This window comes from Xiphophorus couchianus, chromosome 23 (genome assembly GCF_001444195.1).
Source record: "Xiphophorus couchianus chromosome 23, X_couchianus-1.0, whole genome shotgun sequence".
Lineage (NCBI taxonomy): Eukaryota > Metazoa > Chordata > Actinopteri > Cyprinodontiformes > Poeciliidae > Xiphophorus > Xiphophorus couchianus.
Window position 1 is genome coordinate 13875467 of NC_040250.1, and position 20809 is coordinate 13896275.

Genomic DNA, 20809 nt, shown 5'->3' on the forward strand with positions numbered 1-20809 from the left:
AGCCGTTACGCGAAGGCGGGGCTTAAGCAACACCAACCAATTAACACTGGAAGTTAACAAAGCAAATATTATGGAGTTTACACTGGCAGTGTTATTTTAAAGCTGTGTGGTGTCAAAACAACACTCACACTCTTTATTTAACACTACACCTGAGATTTTAACACTGGCATTTTTTACTGTGAATGGGAATGACTCAGAATAGAGCTGCTGCTGCTGCTTTATGTTGAGAGGAACCAGTTAAGGTGGCTTGGGCACCTGGTATGGTTGCTTCCTGGATGCGGGAGGCAACCAAACCAGGTTTGACGTGTTCCAGACACCAGGAGGAGACCCAGAGGAAGACACTGGACACACTTGAGGGACTATGTTTCTCATCTGGCCTGGGAACGCCTTCGGGTTCCCCTGGAGGAGCTGACCCAAAAGTGGCTGGGTAGAAGGAAGTCTGAACCTCCTTACTTAGGCTGCTAAGTGTAATCACCGTCCTTATCTGGGTGATAAGAACCCAGATAAATGGATGGATTTACTAGAATTGAATTTGAACCAAAAAGAAAACCTGCTCATTTAGTTTTATTTATTTATTTTGAACATGATAGAAGTATAAAATCACACACAGATTTGTGTCACATAAATTTGTACCACAATAATCTTAACATGCTTGAAAAGGAGTAGGAAGAAGTAAGAAACTTATGAACTCCTACCCCTTAAGCTCAGTATTTTCAAATGGACCCTCATTATTAAAACAAATAATAAAAATAAACAGAGGTTAATTAATTTTCCATTTCATTTAGGTTTACACATGGCTAAATATATATATATACACACACACTCATGCGTTGGCCTCAACAATCACCTATATCTTGTGAAAATGACCTAATTATATTTCAGTCTGGAGAGACTCAGGTGGAGAAAGACAGTGATTAAAAAGGTTAATTGACGTATATGAATTTTGCGCTCGGGCCCTAGCTGAGGACATCAAGCTGTGAATTGCCACATGCCTGCCGACGCAGGTCCTGTCTGCTCTTAACCTCCAAACTAAACACAACACCTCCCGCCTGCCTTGAAACTTCCTGACAGATAATGAGGTGACACATTTTGGTCAGGTCTTATGGTACAAACACTCTCACACACCGTATTGATCCGACCAGTTGCCTTCCAGTCCCTCAACCCAATTATCATGTCTGTGAACAAACTCGTACTTCCTCTGGGCAACAGAACTGCATAGTTTAACTTATAACAGAACAATGTTGGAGCTCAACCGTCTCATTGTTTCTGCCAGGAGGGCCTCTCGGAGGTGGATAAGAAAAAACATTTCAGGACTGAATGAAGAGGCTGGGAACAAAAGATTAAAAACATGAGAAGGCTTCTGGCAAGAAGAAAAGAAAAACGAAAATAAGCAGTGGTGTGCAGGTGATTAAGTGGGAAAAAAGAGCAACTTGTGCCACAAGTGGGATTTTGTTTTTTACAGGAACAGGTATAGCATAATATCTCTAAATCTATTTAAAAACAGTAGCCGTATGTTATTGTTTGGTGACAGAGAGTGCACTACTAAAAAAACAAAAAAAGATTTCAGAAGGGTTCTTTTTTGTGCAGAAGAAACACAGCAGGTACTCTAGCACCTCCCAGTGTCTATCTGTGTAAGTTTCTGACAATAAATGCCTGACACATGTTGAAGGTGTCATGGAACTCATAGTTTAATATCTCAAATAAAGCAGAAAAAAATACAACTTTCCCAATGATACACAAGTTAGTCAACAGAAAACAGCAATCTAAGTCTGAAATATTTACACCTGCTTACATTCAAAATGTTTTTTTAGCACAATCAAAATCAAATGTTCCATAAACATCTACTTCCCTATGAACTTAGCATAATGTGCTCTTCATCAAATATCACAGTGTCAAAAAGAAAACAAGTGAAAATGTAAACAATGTTCTGACTACGGAGGGAACAGCTTCAAATTGTAACTTAAGTGCGCTACATTATCTCATTCTTCAGCAAAATCCACAGAAAAAAAAAGGTCCAGTTAAATCCAAAAAACTGCTGCTGCTGGCGCCGGTGTTCACTGCCGAGGCAGTTCGACCCCCCGCTGGGTGTCACAGCCCAACACCTCCAGGCGGAGGGCGATGTCGTTGACCCAGCCCCGTGGATGGATACGGAGGTAGCGGGCGAACAAAGGAGGCTCGAAAACTGTGAAAACTTCCTCATCCGGATCGTTGTTGCCTGTGAAGATCTGATGAGGAAAGGGAAGAGCAAGAAGTCAGGAAACAGCACAGAAAGATGGCATTTATCATGTCAGTGCATGCAGTTCCTCAGAAAAATACTCTCAGCTCTTGAAGTTTCTCTCATTTTGTCTCATTAGAGACACAGAACAGAAAAACATAAAACAGTGCATCACTGTGAAACTGAAGGAAAATGATGAAGCTGCACATTGTTTTCAGCCACCCCGAGTCAATGTTTGTAACACTTCTTTCTTTTCTTCTTTGGGAAATAGCTCAAACTTAAACAGACTGGATGAAAATTGTACTTGAACATACAACTTTCAAGACCCAGCAGATATTATCTACTTGATTCAGGTCTGGACTCTTACACATGAAGATGGATTGACGAAAAAAAGAAATTGCATTGTATTTCTGGGTGGCTGCCTAGGCTTGTTGTGCAGGTTGAAGATGAGATTTGAAATTTTAGTTTTCCACCACAAATTGTAATTTGCACGCAGAGCAAAATATTAAATTTTGGCATCTTCTTTCACATGTTTGCTGTCACCCCTGCATGACCTCTCTTCACACGTTTCAAATTTAAATCCATGTATAATTTTCCTTCCACTCCACTACTTTTTGTTTTTCTAAAATCCCAATGAAATGCAAAATGTTTCTGCTTGTAAAGTCGTAAAAGCTCCTGTAGTATTAATACTTTTACATGACACTGTATACTAATTTAATCGCAAAGACCAAAGCATGTGGAAATAGTCTGTATTTTTTCTTTTGCCACCCATCCAAAGATGTAGTTCAACATTTTTCAAAACCCACACTAGTGCTGCAAAAAAACTGGGTTGACTCACCTACTGGCAGTCTCGGCTCTGATTCACTGAATAGCTGAATAAATATTAGAGTTGAGAAATGTGCAGAGTCTGCCTGGCAGCTGTGACGCAGACTTGAGTGTAAATGGAAACAGTTTGTGAATTCTTTTGCACACCTTTTCTCTCTGGGAGCTCTCCTCCAACACGCTGCTCCAGGAATGTCGGTCCTGACTGAATGTGACCGAGAACTCTGTTACCATCATCTGGGTCAGCATCGACCGTGCGCCTTGCGTGATGATGCCTGTGATCCGTTTGACCTTCCCCAAATCCACCTGCAGCCACTCGTGGGGGTTGTTGTTCTGAGGCAAACAAGATATTGAAGCATCTTCAGATTTCAAGAGGATATTCTCAGTGTATGATCAACAAAAGCTGGCTTTTTTGACAAAATTTCTTTTTAAATGCAATGACTTTCCACAATCAATGAAACCATAAATTTTGTTCCTGAGCATTCTTGGTAAAATGCTTTAATGAGATTGGTTTGTGGCTTTAAATTTAAGTTCTCCTGGTTTATGTAGTGGGATAATGATCCAAATCATAATAAAAAGCCCAGTGACTAATGGGTCAACAAAACAAATCAAGGTTTTTAGATGGTCTAATCCAAGACTGAAGATAAATTTTAAGAAGCAGTGGTATGAACTTAAAAAAACAAGTTGTTTATTCTGGAAAACCCTCCTATGTGGCTGAATTAAAATGATTCTGGAAGAAGAGTGGAACAAAACCCATTAGTTATTACAAACACTTTATAGCAGCTGGTGCCCAGGATGGCACAATTATTGGGGTGATTACTTTTTCACATAGATCCAGATTGGCTAAGACATGAAAAAAATAATTTTGTATTTACTCAGGTTGGCTTGGCTTGATATAAAAATGTGTTTTTAGATCAAAGAAAAACTTTGTTTTATATGGAAACCTGTTGATAAAAAAGGCAAAGAAAGAAGAAACACTTCTCTATGTTCCTGCACAAACTCCAGAAAGATTAAAATACATGTCTGCTCTCAACTAGTGTTGTATAATTGTTTGTCTTGAAATATAAAAAAGATTTTGCTCACTTATATTTCTTTTTAAAAAGCAACAACAAAATAATTTACTCTTAAGTTTAGAACATGGTTGTTGAGACACTGAAACATAGAAGAACAATGTTTTATCCGTGCATCATTTATTCTGCTACTCTTTACTGGCACGATGTGGAAACCGGTTGTGGACAAAAGTTTCCCCTTCACTTCCTTCGTTGTTGAAATTCTTTTGGTTTTATGCAACATTTTTACTGTTTGTTCATCTTAGCCTAGAACTATCCTCTAACCAAAGGTCGGCGCAGAGAGATTGACCTCTGTTGTTCTCCGGTGCCACAGCAGCTCAATAAGCTGCCACGAGGACAAGTCACACGCCTGCAGTTCACTTCTGGAAAGTGTTAAAACGATAAGCTGAAGAGGAGAGGAAAGAGAGGCTGAAGCCAAACATGATAATGGAGTGTGAAGAGAGAAAGGTTAATGGTCTGCTTTGAGAGCTTCACCGCTTCTTTGCCACCTGATGGAGCCCAAATGTCACCGATAATGCAGACGAAAGGTTATTGATGGATTAAAGGTCTTGAGTGTTGTCATTAATTAATTTCTTTATGCAGTGTGCAGTCGGCATTGGAATCAGTGTATACACTTATACTCGCAAAAACGTGAACACACCTTTGGCCTCCAGGCGTTGGCTCCACCGCTCTGGTGCAGGCGAGCGAGGAAGGGGCTCCAGCTTCGCAGGAAAGACGACTGAAACGATGAGGCGCTAAAGCTACTGTCAGGAACGCTCCCTTTCTCAAGTCCCAAAGGCAGAGAGCAGCCTGCTCACCCACACACACATAAAACATACAGGCTGAGTCATTTCTCACTTTCTCCAAGTACTAAAAAAAAGTTGAATCAACTCACTGTTCAGATCGCATCCCAGCAGCTCCAGTCGGAGAGCGGGTTTCTGCTTGTAGTCGTGTGGATGAATCCTGATGTAGCGAGCCACTAATGGTGGAGAGAAACGGTTTTCCTTTGTCTTGGAGCTGTCCAGGTTACCACGAAACTTCTGCAGCACAGTTAGAGTAGTTTTGGATTTTTCATTGTAGTTTAGTATTATTTATTTGTGACTTTTTGATGGTCTAATTCAGTTAGTCTTCATTAGTTTTACAGTGGATTTGCTAGTTTTTATTAATTATAATTAGTGTAAATATTAGTTTCAGTTTAATTTTTATTAGCTATGTTAGTAGTTTTAGTTTTTTCATACTTTGGTTCATTTTTAGGTGGAGAATTCAAAAAGGTCAAGGTATAGTGTTGTCATGACTATGCTCGTCCTTAAACATCAGTTGGGTAATGTATACTCAACAGAAGAAACAATTTTCTAAAAATGAATTAAATTATTGTCAAACAACCAACTGACTCTGGCATTTTATCCCGACTTTTGCAGTCATCATGTAAGAGCCAAAAATGTCAGTTTGAACGTTGTTTATTATTGTGTGTGCCTTTTGCATATTTAGATATTTTCTTTACAGTAAGGTTTTGTTTTAGTATGTGTTTTGTAGAAAAGCGCCACCTAACGGACATAATTGAAAATATATGAAAAGTGCTGCGTCACTTAGTTCAGAAATAAAATTTGATGTGGTGTGGTCAACTAAGCCCTACACAGTTTTTGACCGTTAAAATGCTGTGCAAGACTGAAGAGTTCTTATGTAATGTCTGCTCGAAGAAAAGTAAAGTTCATCGTTCATCAGACTTTGTGTGGACTAGTAAGTACTTTTTTAGTGTACAAGAGCATATCAACGGACAGAAACGCGTCAGCTAAGAGCTAAGCTAACGAACGTCAACAAAGAAAGAAAACTGAAGCTAATTGAACAATATAGTGGCTTTACACCAGAACAAATAAGCAGCCACTACACATCATTTTGCGGACTCGAGTATGTGCCACTAGGAGGAGTATCGCAATTTGATAACAGCTGACGTAAACTGCATGTGCGGAAAGAAAAAAAAGTCACATCAGACCGAAAGGCTAATAAATAGATTAATTACACAAAACAAGGATTATTGTTGCTCTAATTTCAGTATATTTTAGCTAGTTTTATAAACACAATATAGTTTGCCTTAGTTATTGTGTTTTCCCCATTAACTACCGTTTTTATTTATTTTAATTAACACTGCAGACTGAAGTGACCCAATTCCGACTTTTATTTGACGTAATGAAACCCAGTCCATTTGGATATCCGATACGTAGCTGCTCTTTTCAAATGTGACCTGAATCTCAACGGTCTGAATCTCAACGGTCAGGTCGCGGTCATTCGACGTTAACGTCACTGATACTCAGCAAATATCACTATTCTGCGTCCTGCAAGCGGGAAGAAAAACAACAACTATGACGGACTACAATGAGGATGAAGTTGCTAGTATGCTGGCTGCAGTCGGACAACAACGTCACATGTGTAAGCTATGCTCCACCGTTAGCATTTATGTTTACTTCTGCAAACACTGAGCACTACTTCGCTTTTATGGCGGTTGGCAAAACACTATGCGTGTCGTTATTACGCTCTATACTGCGCATGCGGGACACTTTCAGGTTGCTTGCCATTCTTATTTGGAAGTATGAACAACTACGGCGAAAAAATATCCGATTTGACAAAAAATCTGAATCGGGTCACTTCATGTTGCAGTGTGAAGGTAGCCTTAATTTCTGTTTTTTTTTATTTTGTTCGTTTTGGTTTACTACAATAACCTTGGTCTCAGCACTGTTAGGCAGAGAACAGTTCAGACTAAAGGGACTATGAAGATGATAAGACAGCTGTTTAGCCTTTGCTGTGATGTCGAAGGAACTGTGGACGCACCCTGGTGTTAATGGAGCTCTTTCCCCTGTAAGTGGTCCAAGTCTCTTGGTCGAGGCTGTAGGACACTTTGAAGGTGGCAGTGTAGTGGTCCCTCAGCTTCGAGCTCACCCCCTGTGTCTGGATGCCATGCAGCAGGGTGGGCCTAAGAAGATCAACCTGAAACCACAAATTATTTTACACTGACTGTTTCACAACAATACCTGAACTTTGGCTTTAAGTGTCAGGTGTAAATGCTCAGAACGTCTTACCTGCAACCACGACATAGTGCCTTTTCCCATCCAGGCGTTGTAAAAACCAGTCATATCGAGTCTTGCCAGCCTTGGCTCCCAGTTACCTGGATACAGAAACATAAACCAACATAAAGACTATAACCCCATCTTACTTCCTGATGTTTGTATTTCATAAAGCTGAGGTATTTTCTTTAGATTGACTGATTATTGTGCTAATTTCTTTGGTACTGTCACAATGTGACAGTACCAAAGTACAGTACCAGTTGCATATAAAAGAAAAACCCGGCTGGTCTTACCGCTGTGATCTGATGCTGTAATCTGGGAGTCTTCAATCCGCCCTGATTTCATTCCCAGAGGTAAAACACATTCTGCATGTCACAACGTTGAAAGAAAAGTTCAATAAAGTGCGTCAGTGTTCCTAAAATATAAAATACACACTAAACACATTTAAAGCAAACAGCATTCAGTATTTAAATTTCAGTTGTGAAATGTGTTTCAGCGTTTTGACCTTTTCTGTAACTGATGAAACTTCAGATATTACCCTGAGCAATGAGGGGATTCTGGGATAACTCAACTCTGAAATTAGAGTGGACATTGATGAAGGCCATGATTCAAACATTGTAATGAAACACTCTCTGATTCATGTATTTAGCTTACTGTTCCATTCTTTTTTTTCTAATAAATAAAAATGATTTTTTTAATTACTGTATTTTCCGCACTATAAGGGGAACCTAAAAACCTTCAATTTTCTGAAAAGCCGAGAGCGCGCCTTATAATCCGGTGCACCTTATATATGGACCAATATTGAGCCACAACAGGTCTCGCAACTACGGTAAGCAGCCGCCGGCTTCATTTTCCCCCGTAGAAGAAGAAGCTCGCGGTGCACGCTGGGTTTTGTGTAAAGACCCCAAAATGGCTCCTATTAAGAGACACGCTTGCGACGCAGAGTTTAAGCTCAAGGCGATCAGTCACGCAGTAGAACACGGGAATAGAGCAGCAGCCAGAGAATTTAACATGAACGAATCAATGGTGCGGAAGTGGATATATATTGTGATTTACCGTAACAGTACCAGACTGTTTTTTACGTGTTTATTGAATCGAGGAAAAGTTCCCCTCCACTATATGTTATACCTTGCTGTTGTTAAAAGATAAACGGTGTCACGAAAATACCACGTCACTTACTTTACCTCGGGAAAAATAATAAAACAGCTGTTTATTCATTTTGGGAATGAACGGAGTTGTCAGAACGCTGGTTTGTGATCTATTAATAAAGTTTGACTGACCTATCTGACTGTTTTGTTGACATTCCCTTTAGCGCAGTTTCATCTAATGGATGCGTAATGTAACCCCAGCCTCTACTGTAGCGTCTATTCTATGTGCCTTATAATGCAGTGCGCCTTATATATGAAAAAAGTTTAAAAATAGGCCATCCATTGAAGGTGCGCCTTATAATGTGGTGCACCTTATAGTGCGGAAAATACGGTAGTTATAAGTGTAAAACTCTTATTATCATTTCCTGAACTAACTATCAGTCTGGAAAATATGGCCAATCAATTCAAATATTACACACTGTGATATATAGCAAATCAGGCATTTATTCCTGATAAATGCCTCACTTATCAGACACTTCCCAGAAAATTTCAATTTTATCTAAGCCTGATGAAAAAGACAGAACCTCAAACAACAAGTATTTCTTTAGTCAAGTTAGAACAATTCTGACATCTATGGTACAAACAGAACCATAGATGTCAGCATAAAAATATCAAGGATTCAAAAAAACTGATGACAAATCACAAAAACAAACAAAAAATGCTGAAGTTTGGGGAGTTTTTCTTATAGATATGCATGTCCCAGGAATCTTAATACCCATCTCAGGCTAGACCCAGTAACACCGTACAATTAAAAAGCATCCAATTCAATCAGTACTTCTATCAGTAGGACATGTGTGCACCTACTTGGATCATAGACCAAGAGTTTGGCTCTCATCCCAGCCAGCTGGTATTCGCCGATGGTGCACTCCACTAACCATGTCCCAACCGTGGGGGGTTTCATCTCCACCGTCCCAAAAACACCTTCAGGAATGAGAACAGAGCAATGAGTGAAACAGAGAAAGTTATGGACAGTTCATGTTACATAGAAATGTATTTATTTCTTAATAATTAATTAATCTTTATTATTACCGTATTTTCCGCACTATAAAGCGCACCACATTATAAGGCGCACCTTCAATGAATGGCCTATTTTTTTATTTTTTTATTTTTTTAAACTTTTTTCATATATAAGGCGCACCGGATTATAAGGCGCACTCTCGGCTTTTGAGAAAATTGAAGGTTTTTAGGTGCGCCTTATAGTGCAGAAAATACCGTAGTTTTTACAGACCAGATGTTTTTTTGTTTTTTTATTTAGACTTTGATTGATTTTATGCTACTGTTTATTCATAAGTTAGCATTCAGTGCTTGCCAAAATAGTTTAAAACAGTTTGGATGGTTTGGACGGCACCAAGAGTCGGCAACATCAAAACAACCACAGTAAGTACAGTACAGGTGCACCACAAAGTTGGTTGGTGCCTATATCCAGAAGTCATTGGGCATGTGCTTGGGTACAGTCTGGACAGTACGCTTGTCCATCAGAGGCCAACACAGAAGCAAAAAGGCCAAACAACCAAAGGACAATTTAGAGAGACCAGTTAACTTTACTGTCAGGCTTTTGGACTACGGGAGGACGTTGGAGTCCCTAGAGAGAACCCACACATGCAAGGGAACAACAACAGAACTCCAGACTATCACTATTGATCATAAAAAGAAATCAAGAAAGTCTGGCCCTCTTCTAGGGAAAGTATGGATACAAATGTGTGTTTGAGTGTGTGTGCTTTTACCTGGAAACAGGTTGAAGACACCCATACGATGTTCTTGTTTAGCATGGACAGTGAAAGGTAAACCATGGAAGTGAACAGCATGGTACTCCCTGTCGCCTCCAACATTAAGAAGGTGCCACCTCACTGGCTGATGCTGGGCCACAACCAAACCAGGAAGAGTCTCGGCCACATAGCCATTTATGGCTAAGGAAAAACATTCATTGCTTTTGTTAATGGTCTCATTACCGAGCAGAAAAAGCAAGATTTACAAGAAACACAATGAGTTACCTGCAAACTTATTGCTGGTGTGGTACCAGGGATCCTGTGTGTTGGCCTGACAGGGAGGAGAGCAGTACCTCAGCAGGTTCTCCTCATGGTACCAGCTTTTAGTTTCATCAAAGGTGTGGAAGAGCAGGGAGAAATCCTGGATGTCTGGTTGCATATTGAGGTTATTCTGCCATTTGTAAGTCTGCAAGGTTCCAGACTTACAGATCACAAGTGGACCAATCAGACCAGAGTGAAGGTCCCTCTCCTGTATGAGACAAAGAAATTAAGCGAGAATGTTTGCTACATGAATCAGTTTTTGAATGTGTCAGTAACACAGCAGCAGACCTTGTCCACAGTGGAGTAGTAAGCTCCAGTCTTGCAGTTAAACTCAGGATCAGAGGGTCCTTGTTTCTCACTAATTTTCCAGTTGTAAGTCCGGGTCTGTCCTGGAGGAACAGGTTCTCCAGGAATACCAAAGGATGCACTGCTCTGTGCGGGGCTAACATGCTGGTTGCGGTCATACACTCCATGAAGATGAAGGGAGTAGGGTCTCTTGGCATTGTTCTTAAAGGTCACCTGAGTTAGGACACGGCATAAATGAAAAACATTAGATTTGACGTCATTATCAGAGGTATTTGTACTCTGGTAATTAACAAAATTTACCTATTTTCTATGACACATCACAAACAAGCAGGAAGAAGAGGAACAGGAAAAACTTTTCTTATGCTTCTTTCCTTACAGAGAAAGAAACTTACTGTGAGGAGATCGTTAACTTCAGTTCTGATGACAGGTCCAATGATTCCCAAGTGTTCTTCAAGCTCTCCTCTGTTGATGGGCTGCTTGAAGTCTTTATCCATGTAAGCGCGATACACCACCTTCGTATAATTAGAAAGGAACTTCCTCATCCCCCGACGCATCTCTCTGATTTGAGGAAAATGAAGTATTAAGAACTGCTGTTTCAGCGAGTGAGAAGAGTCACTGTGTCTGTTCTCTTGTAGAACCACCTTTCACAGCAATTCCAATTACAAGTCTGCAAAGTTATGTCTCTACTAGCTTAACAATTCTAGACACTCATACACTACTTTGCAAAAATAGCCCAAGTTTGGTCAGACTTTTATTCCCACCTGGGTTTAATGAATTGATTTGGTGTTTTGATGCCATAATCCCATGTGATTTCATCTGCGGCAATGTAGTAATTACGGGGTTTGGTTTCTCCAGAGCGCGGACCAACTGCACCCGTGCCAAATATTTCAGATGAACCGTTCACCTGTTGAAACAGTTAAACATTTGTAGCAGTAAAGCAGAAGGTTTGGATTCTCCTGAATAAGACAAAAACTAAACATGTGTACCTCACTGTTGTAGTCATCATACTCAAAGGACAGATTGACCTCTGTTGTGTTGCCATCAGTGAAGTTGTATTCCAGATCCAACAGATCATCTAAAAGACCCTCAGATTCAGAATAGATGTAGTTTTCACCCATCTCCTCAACTGGAGAGATTAAGTTTTCAGAGCGGACCTGTTGACTTTCTGATGCATCACCATTTAGTGTGATGTCATTGTTCTCTGTCCAGTTCCCACCAGCCTCTCGTTTCTGTCTCCCACCTCTGTTTAGTTCTGCTTTAGTCAGATTTTCAGGAGTTGCCCAGCCCCCATCTCTGTCTACTTCTTCCAGGACATCTTCTGGGATTCCCACCTCTGAGGGAACTTGTTCCCTTTTTACTGACGCCACCGGCACTCTCTTCAGCTGACACAGGCCATGTGCATCTTTGCCCAAAGTTACATTTTGACCAACTGTGTTGTTGGCGACAGGTTTTTTGCACACTCGAACCAACATTGTGCCATTCTGAGGTCTCAAGCCCCTCGGTTGCAAAAGTGCTTTGTCCATATATTCAGAGATATCTTCATCCTCATCGCGGTCGACCAGAGAAAACTCTTTGCAGACACGGACAGTGTAGCGGATGGTCATTCCCCGACTTCTAAGCTTGCTGTCAAAAGCACTTATCTCCCACTCACCTGGAAGAGAAAGTCAGGATGTAGTGCTATGCAGCAGTATTCAGACCTTAAACTTGTTTTATATATATATATTTTCACATTTTAACCAAAAATTTAATATATTTTACTAGGATTTTATGTAAAGCACCCATGAGCTTATGACTGTGAAGTGAAAGGAAAGAATACATGGTTTTCATTGATAGCAATATGAAGAGGTTCATTAGGGACTCTGGATGAGCTGCAGAGATCCACAGTTCAGGTGTGAGGGTCTGTTAATTGGACAGAAATTATTTGTGTATCTCACAAATCTGGACTTTATGGAGATGAAACTTTCTGTTTAACGAATGAAAGTGAAAATTGAAGCAGGATGCAGGTCACTTTTTGTGAAATCATAGGTCCAAGCTATTTTCAGTAAGAAATGGTTGGACCAACAATAAATGTTTAATTTATTGTTCTACAATAAATTGAACATACTGTAAATTTTAATTAACAGTATGTTAATTCAAATTTAACATAGTGTAATAATTCTTTGTGTTTTTAATGAAAAGTAGACACATCTTTTGGCATGTGTGCCAAACATGTGTTTTGATTTTTGGTCCAAATAGCCTGTTTAGATCAAAGCATACTGATGTGATAGAATGGCCCAGTCAAAGTACAGACGTAAATCCAATTGAGAATCTGTGGTAAGACAAGAACATTAATGCTCACAGACACTCTCCATTCAATCTCACTGAACTTAAGCTCTTGTATAGAATATGCATAATAACGTTCAGACTCTACATGTGCAAAGCTGTAGCTCTAACCACAGCAGATTATTGTTCTACAAAGTATGGACTCAGGTGACTATATAAAAATGCCTGCCCCCTGTTTATGATTATATTTGCTAAAGATTATTTTCCATTTCTCAGTTATGTGTTACTTTGTCTTGATTTATTGGTAAAATCCCAAAGAAATACATTAACGTTTATAGTTATAACTGATAAACCTGTATAAAAATTGTTGATAAGAACTGATAAATGACTCCATGTTGTCCAAACCTTTTATTTCAATCCACGCTTTATGAAATGTAGAGTATTTAGAAGTATTGTGTTGGTCATGGGATACATCTGAATGGCTACTCCCATCACTTCAAATACAGTTATGTATCGCCAATTAAACTAGAATCTCTGAACCCGTTCATGTTAGGAACGTGGTGTAAATGTGAGCCTTTTCCTCACCGATCACTTCTGTCTCCATGGGAATAGTTACAGCCGTCATGGGGAAGAGGGTGAGAACAGACTGGTAGAGGCCTTGGTACTGAAACAGGTTTCCGGTGAAATAGACGGAGAGGAATTCACTCTGGGTTCCCACGTTGGCCACGTGCCAGAAGGAAACATCCGTCTGACACATGACAAACTGACGCCCGCTAAACATGGTGCCGTTTATACCTGCAGGGGGAGGCACATTCAAAGTACAAGTTTTTCTTTTCACACTATCCACTAAAAATGGTGGAAAAATCTAAAGAGACAAAAAACAAATGCAAACATGTTGAACTCACTGTAGATGACATTGGACTCATAGAAGTCGGGGTCTGTGGTGTTGTAGGAGCTTTGAGTTGACCTCTTCATGTTTTCCTTAAAGTACCAACTTCTGTTCTCATCAAACACAGCAAATATGAGACTTTGCTTCTGGTCGGGGCCCAGCTTCAAGGAATGAGCAAACAAAATAGCGTTACAGCCAATAGTACACAGTAAGGAGAGTATGTGTCTGGGGCTTTTGTCATCTCACCAGATTTCCTCTGCGGTCAATAGCGTTGGGCTTGCAGATGAGTAGGGTCCCCACCAACCCAGAGGCCAGGTCCTGCTCTGGGGAGATGGTGCTTTGATACAGCTGAGTCAGGCACTGGGGGTCTCCATCCAAAGGTCCGTCATCTGAAGTTAGCTTCCAAGTGTAGACAAACGTCCTGTTGGGTGGAACTCCCAATGTACGCAGGTCACGTACAGCAGCTGTTTAGAGAGATTTGAGCAGGTTGAAGAAAAACTGATACTAATGAGAAGATCTTCAAAGATTTGTGAGATTCTGTAATTTGACGGAGCTGTTCAGGATTTTGGAAGTAAGTCATAGGTACTGATAACCTGTCTTAGAAATTTTAAATGTTCAAAACTTTATTCAAAGTTAAGCTTTTTGATTGGTGTTCACCTGTTTATTTTATAAGTAAATGTTCACTATGCATATATAAACCAGACAATCATGGATTTGCAGAAATAGGTGAATAATTTACAAATTAACAGAATAGAATCATCTGTCAGTAACTACGATTGATTACTAAAATAAACAGATATCTACTTAACATTAATAAATATGGACATGGTTATATGATTTGTTAAATGCAATGTCATGAAAGCAAAAACAAGTTACAAATAAAAAGACAGGGAGCTCAAAGAGATATTATTTTAACAGGGACTAGCACTTAAAATTATCTTACTGAAATTTGGGGACAGATTTCATTTAGAGCTTATTGATTTATGGCACAGCCAAATAACATTTGTAAAATTATATGTCGGGTTTCATCTGATTTTCTCCATTGATACACTACATTGTAAATAGTCTAGCTTTTTTAATGTTCAATATACATGCAATGCATATTATTGTTATTGCTGTTGTTAATCTTGTTTCTTATGTATTGTTTTCTTTAACACTTTGACTTTTGGTGTGACCGATTATATCTGTTGCTTCTGTTACACCTGCATTTCACAATAAAGGCTCATTCTATTCTATTCTATTCTATTCTAAATTCACCCTCGATATGCCCCTGTGAGAATGTGCCACTCTGGTGGTTTCTGTGATTGCAGCAGAATCACACTTCCTCCTTTCCCCTGGGGCATTACTGCTAACACAAACTTGCATCAGCACCAAGCGGAAATCCAGAGCATGAGGACATCTCTTTTATTCTCCAGTAACACAGTGAATGCAGATTTCTTTAGAGCTTAGTCTTACTATCATTGTATCCCGGTCCTGGAACGATCTCGGTGAGGCCATTGGGGTAGATATTGAAAGGGCGACTGGCTAAGTTTCTAAAAGCAATCTGGAACAAATCAACAAAAGACAGATAAATTAAAAAAAATCCCAAACAGAGCAGATTGTTAGTATGCACTAATCAAACTTTCAAACAACTCACAGAGATTTGATCATTGACTCTTCCTTTCAGCAGGGGACCCAGCAGAGTCCGAGAGGGATTCTTCCTCACAGTGAAGGAGCCATCTGTGTATTCAACATACACAACCTTCTTATATGTGTAGCCAAGGTGATGGGGAGAAGAAGGCAAATATCTGGACTGTAGTTGACTGATAAGAAGAAAAAGAAGGGAACAATCCATTTAGCAATAAATATTTATGCTTTTCCACTTTTTCCTTCCACATTTCCTCACCTGTCTGTGGGTTTCAGATGAGGAGCGTAGTTCCAGGTGACTTCCTCAGCAGCAATATAGTGGTTTAAGACCTGGAGGCTCGGTCCTCCGCCGGATCTGGGTTGGACTTGTGGCTTCTTTATTGGAGATTGTTGTATTTCGAACACATAATCATGGTCGAGATCCTCTTCTTTAACTTTGCGCAGTTCCTTGGTGACGGGTTCTTTGCATTTCTCCACCGTAAACAATGCATTCATGCCATCTATGAAACAGTTAATGTTGGTTATTCCAAACTTAATGAGTTGTGATTATATTCTAATAAGGTAAACTGATTTTTTTCTGTTCTTTACCATATCGATGAGCGTGGATCTGACAGCTGATGAGGAACTGGCCCTTGGTTGCCGGTCTCATTTCTGCAGTGATGAATGTCATTGGAGTCACTTCCACAGTGACTTTACGATGGGTCAGCACCTGGAAATAAACAATTCATAATACATAGATTTCATTTAGATATTGGACTCAACTAACCGTTAGAATAAAAACTTTAGACAAAATGATAAAAAACTGCTTTCTAGATAACCTTTTAGCCAAATAATTTAAGCTTTTAGTTTAAGCTTGATATCACCAGTGAACCTCAAAAGTTCTGGAGCCCAAGCCGGCTTTATGTAAAAGTTGCCCGAGTTCTGATTTCCACAAATTTAAAAGCAAAAATGTTGGATAAATAAATAAGGAATAGCTTGTGTTGCATTAACCCTTTTTTAAGGGTTAATGGGTTTTTTTGTGTGTGAAAATTATATATAAGAAATTAAAAAAAAATGTCAGTCTGAATCAGATAGATAGTTTTTACCATATTTATTTACAATAAAAATTGGAGCAATGTATTGCTTTGAACTGATGCCTCAAAATAAAATTTGGTGCAACATTTTCATAAAACCCAAATAACTTTTTTTTATTGGAGAAAAAGTTACATTTCTTCCTTCCATTTCACATTAAGTTTTCATAATGTGTGAAAAATCTTAAGAGGTTTGAATGTTTTTCCAAGGAACTATAAATGTATTTGTATATTGTCCCTCCAGGCAGCCATCCATAGCAGGTCCAGCCTGTTCCAGGAGTTCACAAGCCAATTCAAACATGACCTAGTATAAATTAAGTTGCCCCAGCAGACGGAGTTCTTTTGAACAAAAGCTAAGGAGGAGTTTATTATGCAGTATAACTTCTGTTTATAAATGCAATTAATCAATATCTGTTTGGAAATCCGTACATCATGTTTAAACTTGCAAAGTCTCTACAGTTACGTGGAAAAAAGGACACACAACATCAATAAGCTAGCACAGAATTTGAAGTTTCAACCATCTTTAAGATTTAAGGACAAAATCAAATTAATATCTAATTCTCATGAAAAATTAGATGGGATCCATAAGTGCAATAAAATTGTCTGTTCTATTTTAAATGGTTCCACCATTAAAGCAAACAAATCCTTATGTTATCCTATTTTAACATATGTTACAGACAAGTGTGGTAATGACGAACTGATTAGACAGTAAAATAATTTAAGGATTCATCCTTTATGGGAAACACCTTGCTTTATTATTATTATTATTATTATTATTATTATTATTTTTCACATTTAAAAGCTGCCTGTAGAAAGAAGAGCTCCACTAGGGAATTGTTTTCAGAGTTCTCCGGTTTTTATGTGCAGCCAACAAAGATGCTGTTATGCTCTTGGATGAACAAACACAATTTCACATATAAAGGTCATCTTTCTCTTTGGCTACATCATGCAGTTCTTGACAGAAATGCCAGAAGAAGTTCTGCTAGACCACCAACACTGCAGACCTGAAGCATTTCCTGAGCGCCCTGCAAGCATCTTATCTGGCAGACGTCCCTGACCGCTCTGCTGTGACCGCCTCTTATCTGAAGTCTGTTTACCTGCAGTGTGTGACCCTGGAAGCGAATGGAATGGATTTCTGGAGTAGTGCCCAACCCGATCATATGCCAAGACACCAGGTCATTACCCTGACACATTGTTAATCCTGCACATAGACAGAGACAGATTCAGTGTAAACACTGAGCAAAGCATTGGACGTGCTTAACATTTCAGCATGCATGTATGCAGCAAAATCTTCTGCGGTGTGTTAGGCAGCTTACCAGGTAAAGTGGCGTTGATGTATCCATTGATGGTGTGGTATTCCTTCCTGCCATCGCTTCTCCTGAACTTCTCCTTGCTCGTCCTCTCCCCCACCTGTCCATACCAGCTTTTTGTCTCATCGAACACGGCAAACAGAAGGACAAATGCTGGGAGTCTCCTCTGGCCGTCCTCTGTGAAAGCTCCTGATGCAGGATTTTAAAGTTAAATGACTTATTTGGTGAAATATCCAGGTTTTAAATCTGAAATAAAGCATTTGACTCTTTCTAAACTACCAGCTTCTGTGAATGAGGAGTACTTTATGCATTTTTATGAATAATTTCCTGCGGCTCACTGACTTGATTTACAGATGAGCAGGGCGCCGATGAGTCCGGAGTTCATGTCTCGCACCGTGTCCACCTGGGAGGAGTACGAGTATGTGAGGCAGTCAGGGTCACTGTTGGTCGGGCCGTCACTGAAGCTGATGTCCCAGATGTACTCATAATATCCGCCGGGCTGGACGGCATCATCCTCCTTCTCCTGACCAGCGGTGGAGTCATCATATCCAGCTCCTGGAAAGAGAGGATATTGCATGAGTTGTTTTAGCTACCAAGGTGGATCAAAAGAGTAAAAGCTGCTCCCACTAAAAGCCTAAAGATAGGAGAACAAAAATGGATGAAAAAAATGTCAGGAAGTAATTAAAGTTCTTTGGGAAGCAGTGACTCACAGCAAAATCATTAATCAGACAAATGGACATCAAAACAGCTGAAAAGGTTCTTTTTTTTCATCAACTTTAAAATGATCCAGTGTGATAGAATATAAAAATAGTAAAGGCAGGATGCTTCTGAATAGGCTAAACCCTGAACATGACAAAAGCAGCTTTTCAGATTATAAAGTCACTTATTGGAATGGAGCTGTTTGCAGGAAGTGATGCTTCGGGACGTTTAGCAGCATTAGAGTCTAATCCAGTGCTGTCTGCGAATGGGATTAACTATGAAGCGCCACACGTGGGTACAAGATTCTCATAAGAGGCAGAGAGATGAGCAGTTTGGCTTCCGCAACCCGCAAAAGATCTGCACACATGAGATAATAGTGACCGTTGTTCTCTGGCACTTCTTGAGAATCAAGACGGGGTTTTTTTTTATGGGGGTTCCTATTCATTGAAAGCATTTTTTCACAGTTTATTGATAATAATGTTATAAAAACTGCTTCGTTTATTACAAGTCAAGTTCCTTAAATAATCCCACATGGTAATGTAACTCACTGGAACAGTAAGCAGTCAGTTTGCAGCTATTTCTGTCTGAGTTTTCCATTTCCTCATCTGCACTACAACAGGACTTTAAATCTTACCATGAGTCAACCACCTGAGTCAATGTCTTGCTCATTATTTGACCCAGGAGAGGGGAATGCTGCTCACTAATGTTTTACCCACGTTGCTGTGCTCCAGGAGCAACTTTGCTGTGTATTTTGGTGGCTTACCTTCAGACTGCTTCCAGTAGGTGATCCCCACAGGGCTGATGCTGTAGGGCTGAGACGCCAGGTTTTTGAAGTGGATCACCACTCTCTCCCCAGCCTGGGCCACAATCACTGGGCCCTGAATGCCTGCCATCACATAATATGAGATGATGTAATTTTAACATTTTCAAACAGATATGATGTTTGTTCATGTGGAAAAGTAAGTTTATGTTAGATTCAGCAACAGCGTATGAGGGAGGAGGGACGATCTTCTTCGTATTAATATTATTATTACTTATATTATTATAGTAGTAATATATAGTATAGTCATATGTTGTTTGAATGTATGAGAGGAAATAAGAAATATTGATGGATTGCAGCATTTATTGCTTTATAATTAATAGCATATTAAAATGCTTTATTGTTGTCTCTTGATAAGAGTTTTCCTCCCTCATTTTTGGCTCCAAGCCCTCAAGTAATATCAGGCGTACATGATAATGTTAGGAGAGTGGCAGAATTTTAAAATGTTTGACTTTTGTTAAATTTTAAAAATATACATACATGTGTGTCAGCATATCGAAATCAGCTGCTTTGTATGACGATGCTTACCTATGGACTATTGATTTTTCTTTTAAATAATTAGATAATTAAAAGAAATCTAACTACATTTCCATTTTCACTGTCAATTTAATAAAATTCCTGAAATTCTGCGATAGCTTTTGGTTTGGTGCGACACCACAGAATTATTAATGCTCTTCCATTCACAAAGCTTTCAAGAAGCACCGTTTGCTATATTCATTCATCCATCCATTAATTCATTATGTTACTGACAAGTTTCCTGCCGTCATTAATAAAGTTAAATGAAAGTGTGCACCACCCACCTGTCCAGGCTGGTCTCGGTCTGGGGACAGTGAATGTAGCATCTGTGTACTCCCTGTAAACTGCCTTGATGTATTTTTGAGGAACGGTTTTGAGGTTTCCTCTGAAGAAAATTAAGAATTAGTTAGCTATAAGACAAACTTAGGATCAAAGTACTGTACTACACTTTTCTCTGATCATTTAGATGAAACTGACCGCAGATTTGCTTGCCTTTGCTCGGACGCGCGGCCCCCATCGTACAGGTGGATGTAGTCCCATCCGATCTCCACCGCTGCTATGAAGTATTCCCTAACAGCGTCCTGTTGGGCCTCCCCGGCGGAGCAGCAGAGGAGGAGCGGCAGCAGGAGCAGCGGCTGTGTCCTCATCCCTTCTGTGTGCGCACCTGTTAGCTCCACTTCAACGTCCCGGTGTGAAACACTAACCAGGCTCTGCTGCGCCTCCTCTGGGCTCCGATATTTAAGGGAGGAAGGAGGGAGGAGAGGAAGGTCAAGAAGACGGTGAAGGGAGAGCACGTGGGCGAGGAGCACGTAGCCGTGACATCGCATTAGTTTTTCTGGAAGATGAGTTTGTGTTGGAGACGCCATAGCAATAAAACTCACTTGTAGCTGCACTCTGGCCATCAAAATGACGGGGTTATAGCTGGAGGTTGAACAAATGATAAGCTATTTATGAAACAAAGCATAAATAAGATGTGTATTTATCTATTCATGAA

General features: G+C 39.8%; 1 protein-coding gene across 2 annotated transcripts; it reads right to left on the reverse strand.

Annotated features, from left to right (window-relative positions):
• Nucleotides 1-1663: 1663 nt before the first annotated feature.
• f8 (coagulation factor VIII, procoagulant component) lies at nucleotides 1664-20696 on the reverse strand. Of its 2 annotated transcripts, none has more exons than XM_028008755.1 (27): nucleotides 20308-20696; nucleotides 20100-20200; nucleotides 19243-19365; nucleotides 18123-18335; nucleotides 17787-17969; nucleotides 17568-17671; nucleotides 15989-16109; nucleotides 15660-15900; nucleotides 15411-15576; nucleotides 15230-15317; nucleotides 14021-14238; nucleotides 13791-13935; nucleotides 13471-13680; nucleotides 11610-12274; nucleotides 11385-11527; nucleotides 11016-11181; nucleotides 10606-10836; nucleotides 10282-10525; nucleotides 10015-10197; nucleotides 9095-9211; nucleotides 7436-7507; nucleotides 7158-7243; nucleotides 6910-7065; nucleotides 4982-5126; nucleotides 4748-4896; nucleotides 3188-3370; nucleotides 1664-2225 (listed from the first exon to the last, which is right to left on the reverse strand). In XM_028008755.1, exons 1-27 carry the CDS (start codon nucleotides 20679-20681, stop codon nucleotides 2055-2057), a joined length of 4998 nt encoding a protein of 1665 aa, XP_027864556.1. In that variant the 5' UTR covers nucleotides 20682-20696; the 3' UTR covers nucleotides 1664-2054. The 2 variants fall into 2 exon arrangements, with proteins under 2 accessions (XP_027864556.1, XP_027864555.1); XM_028008754.1 differs by having other exon boundaries at nucleotides 20293-20696.
• Nucleotides 20697-20809: the final 113 nt, after the last annotated feature.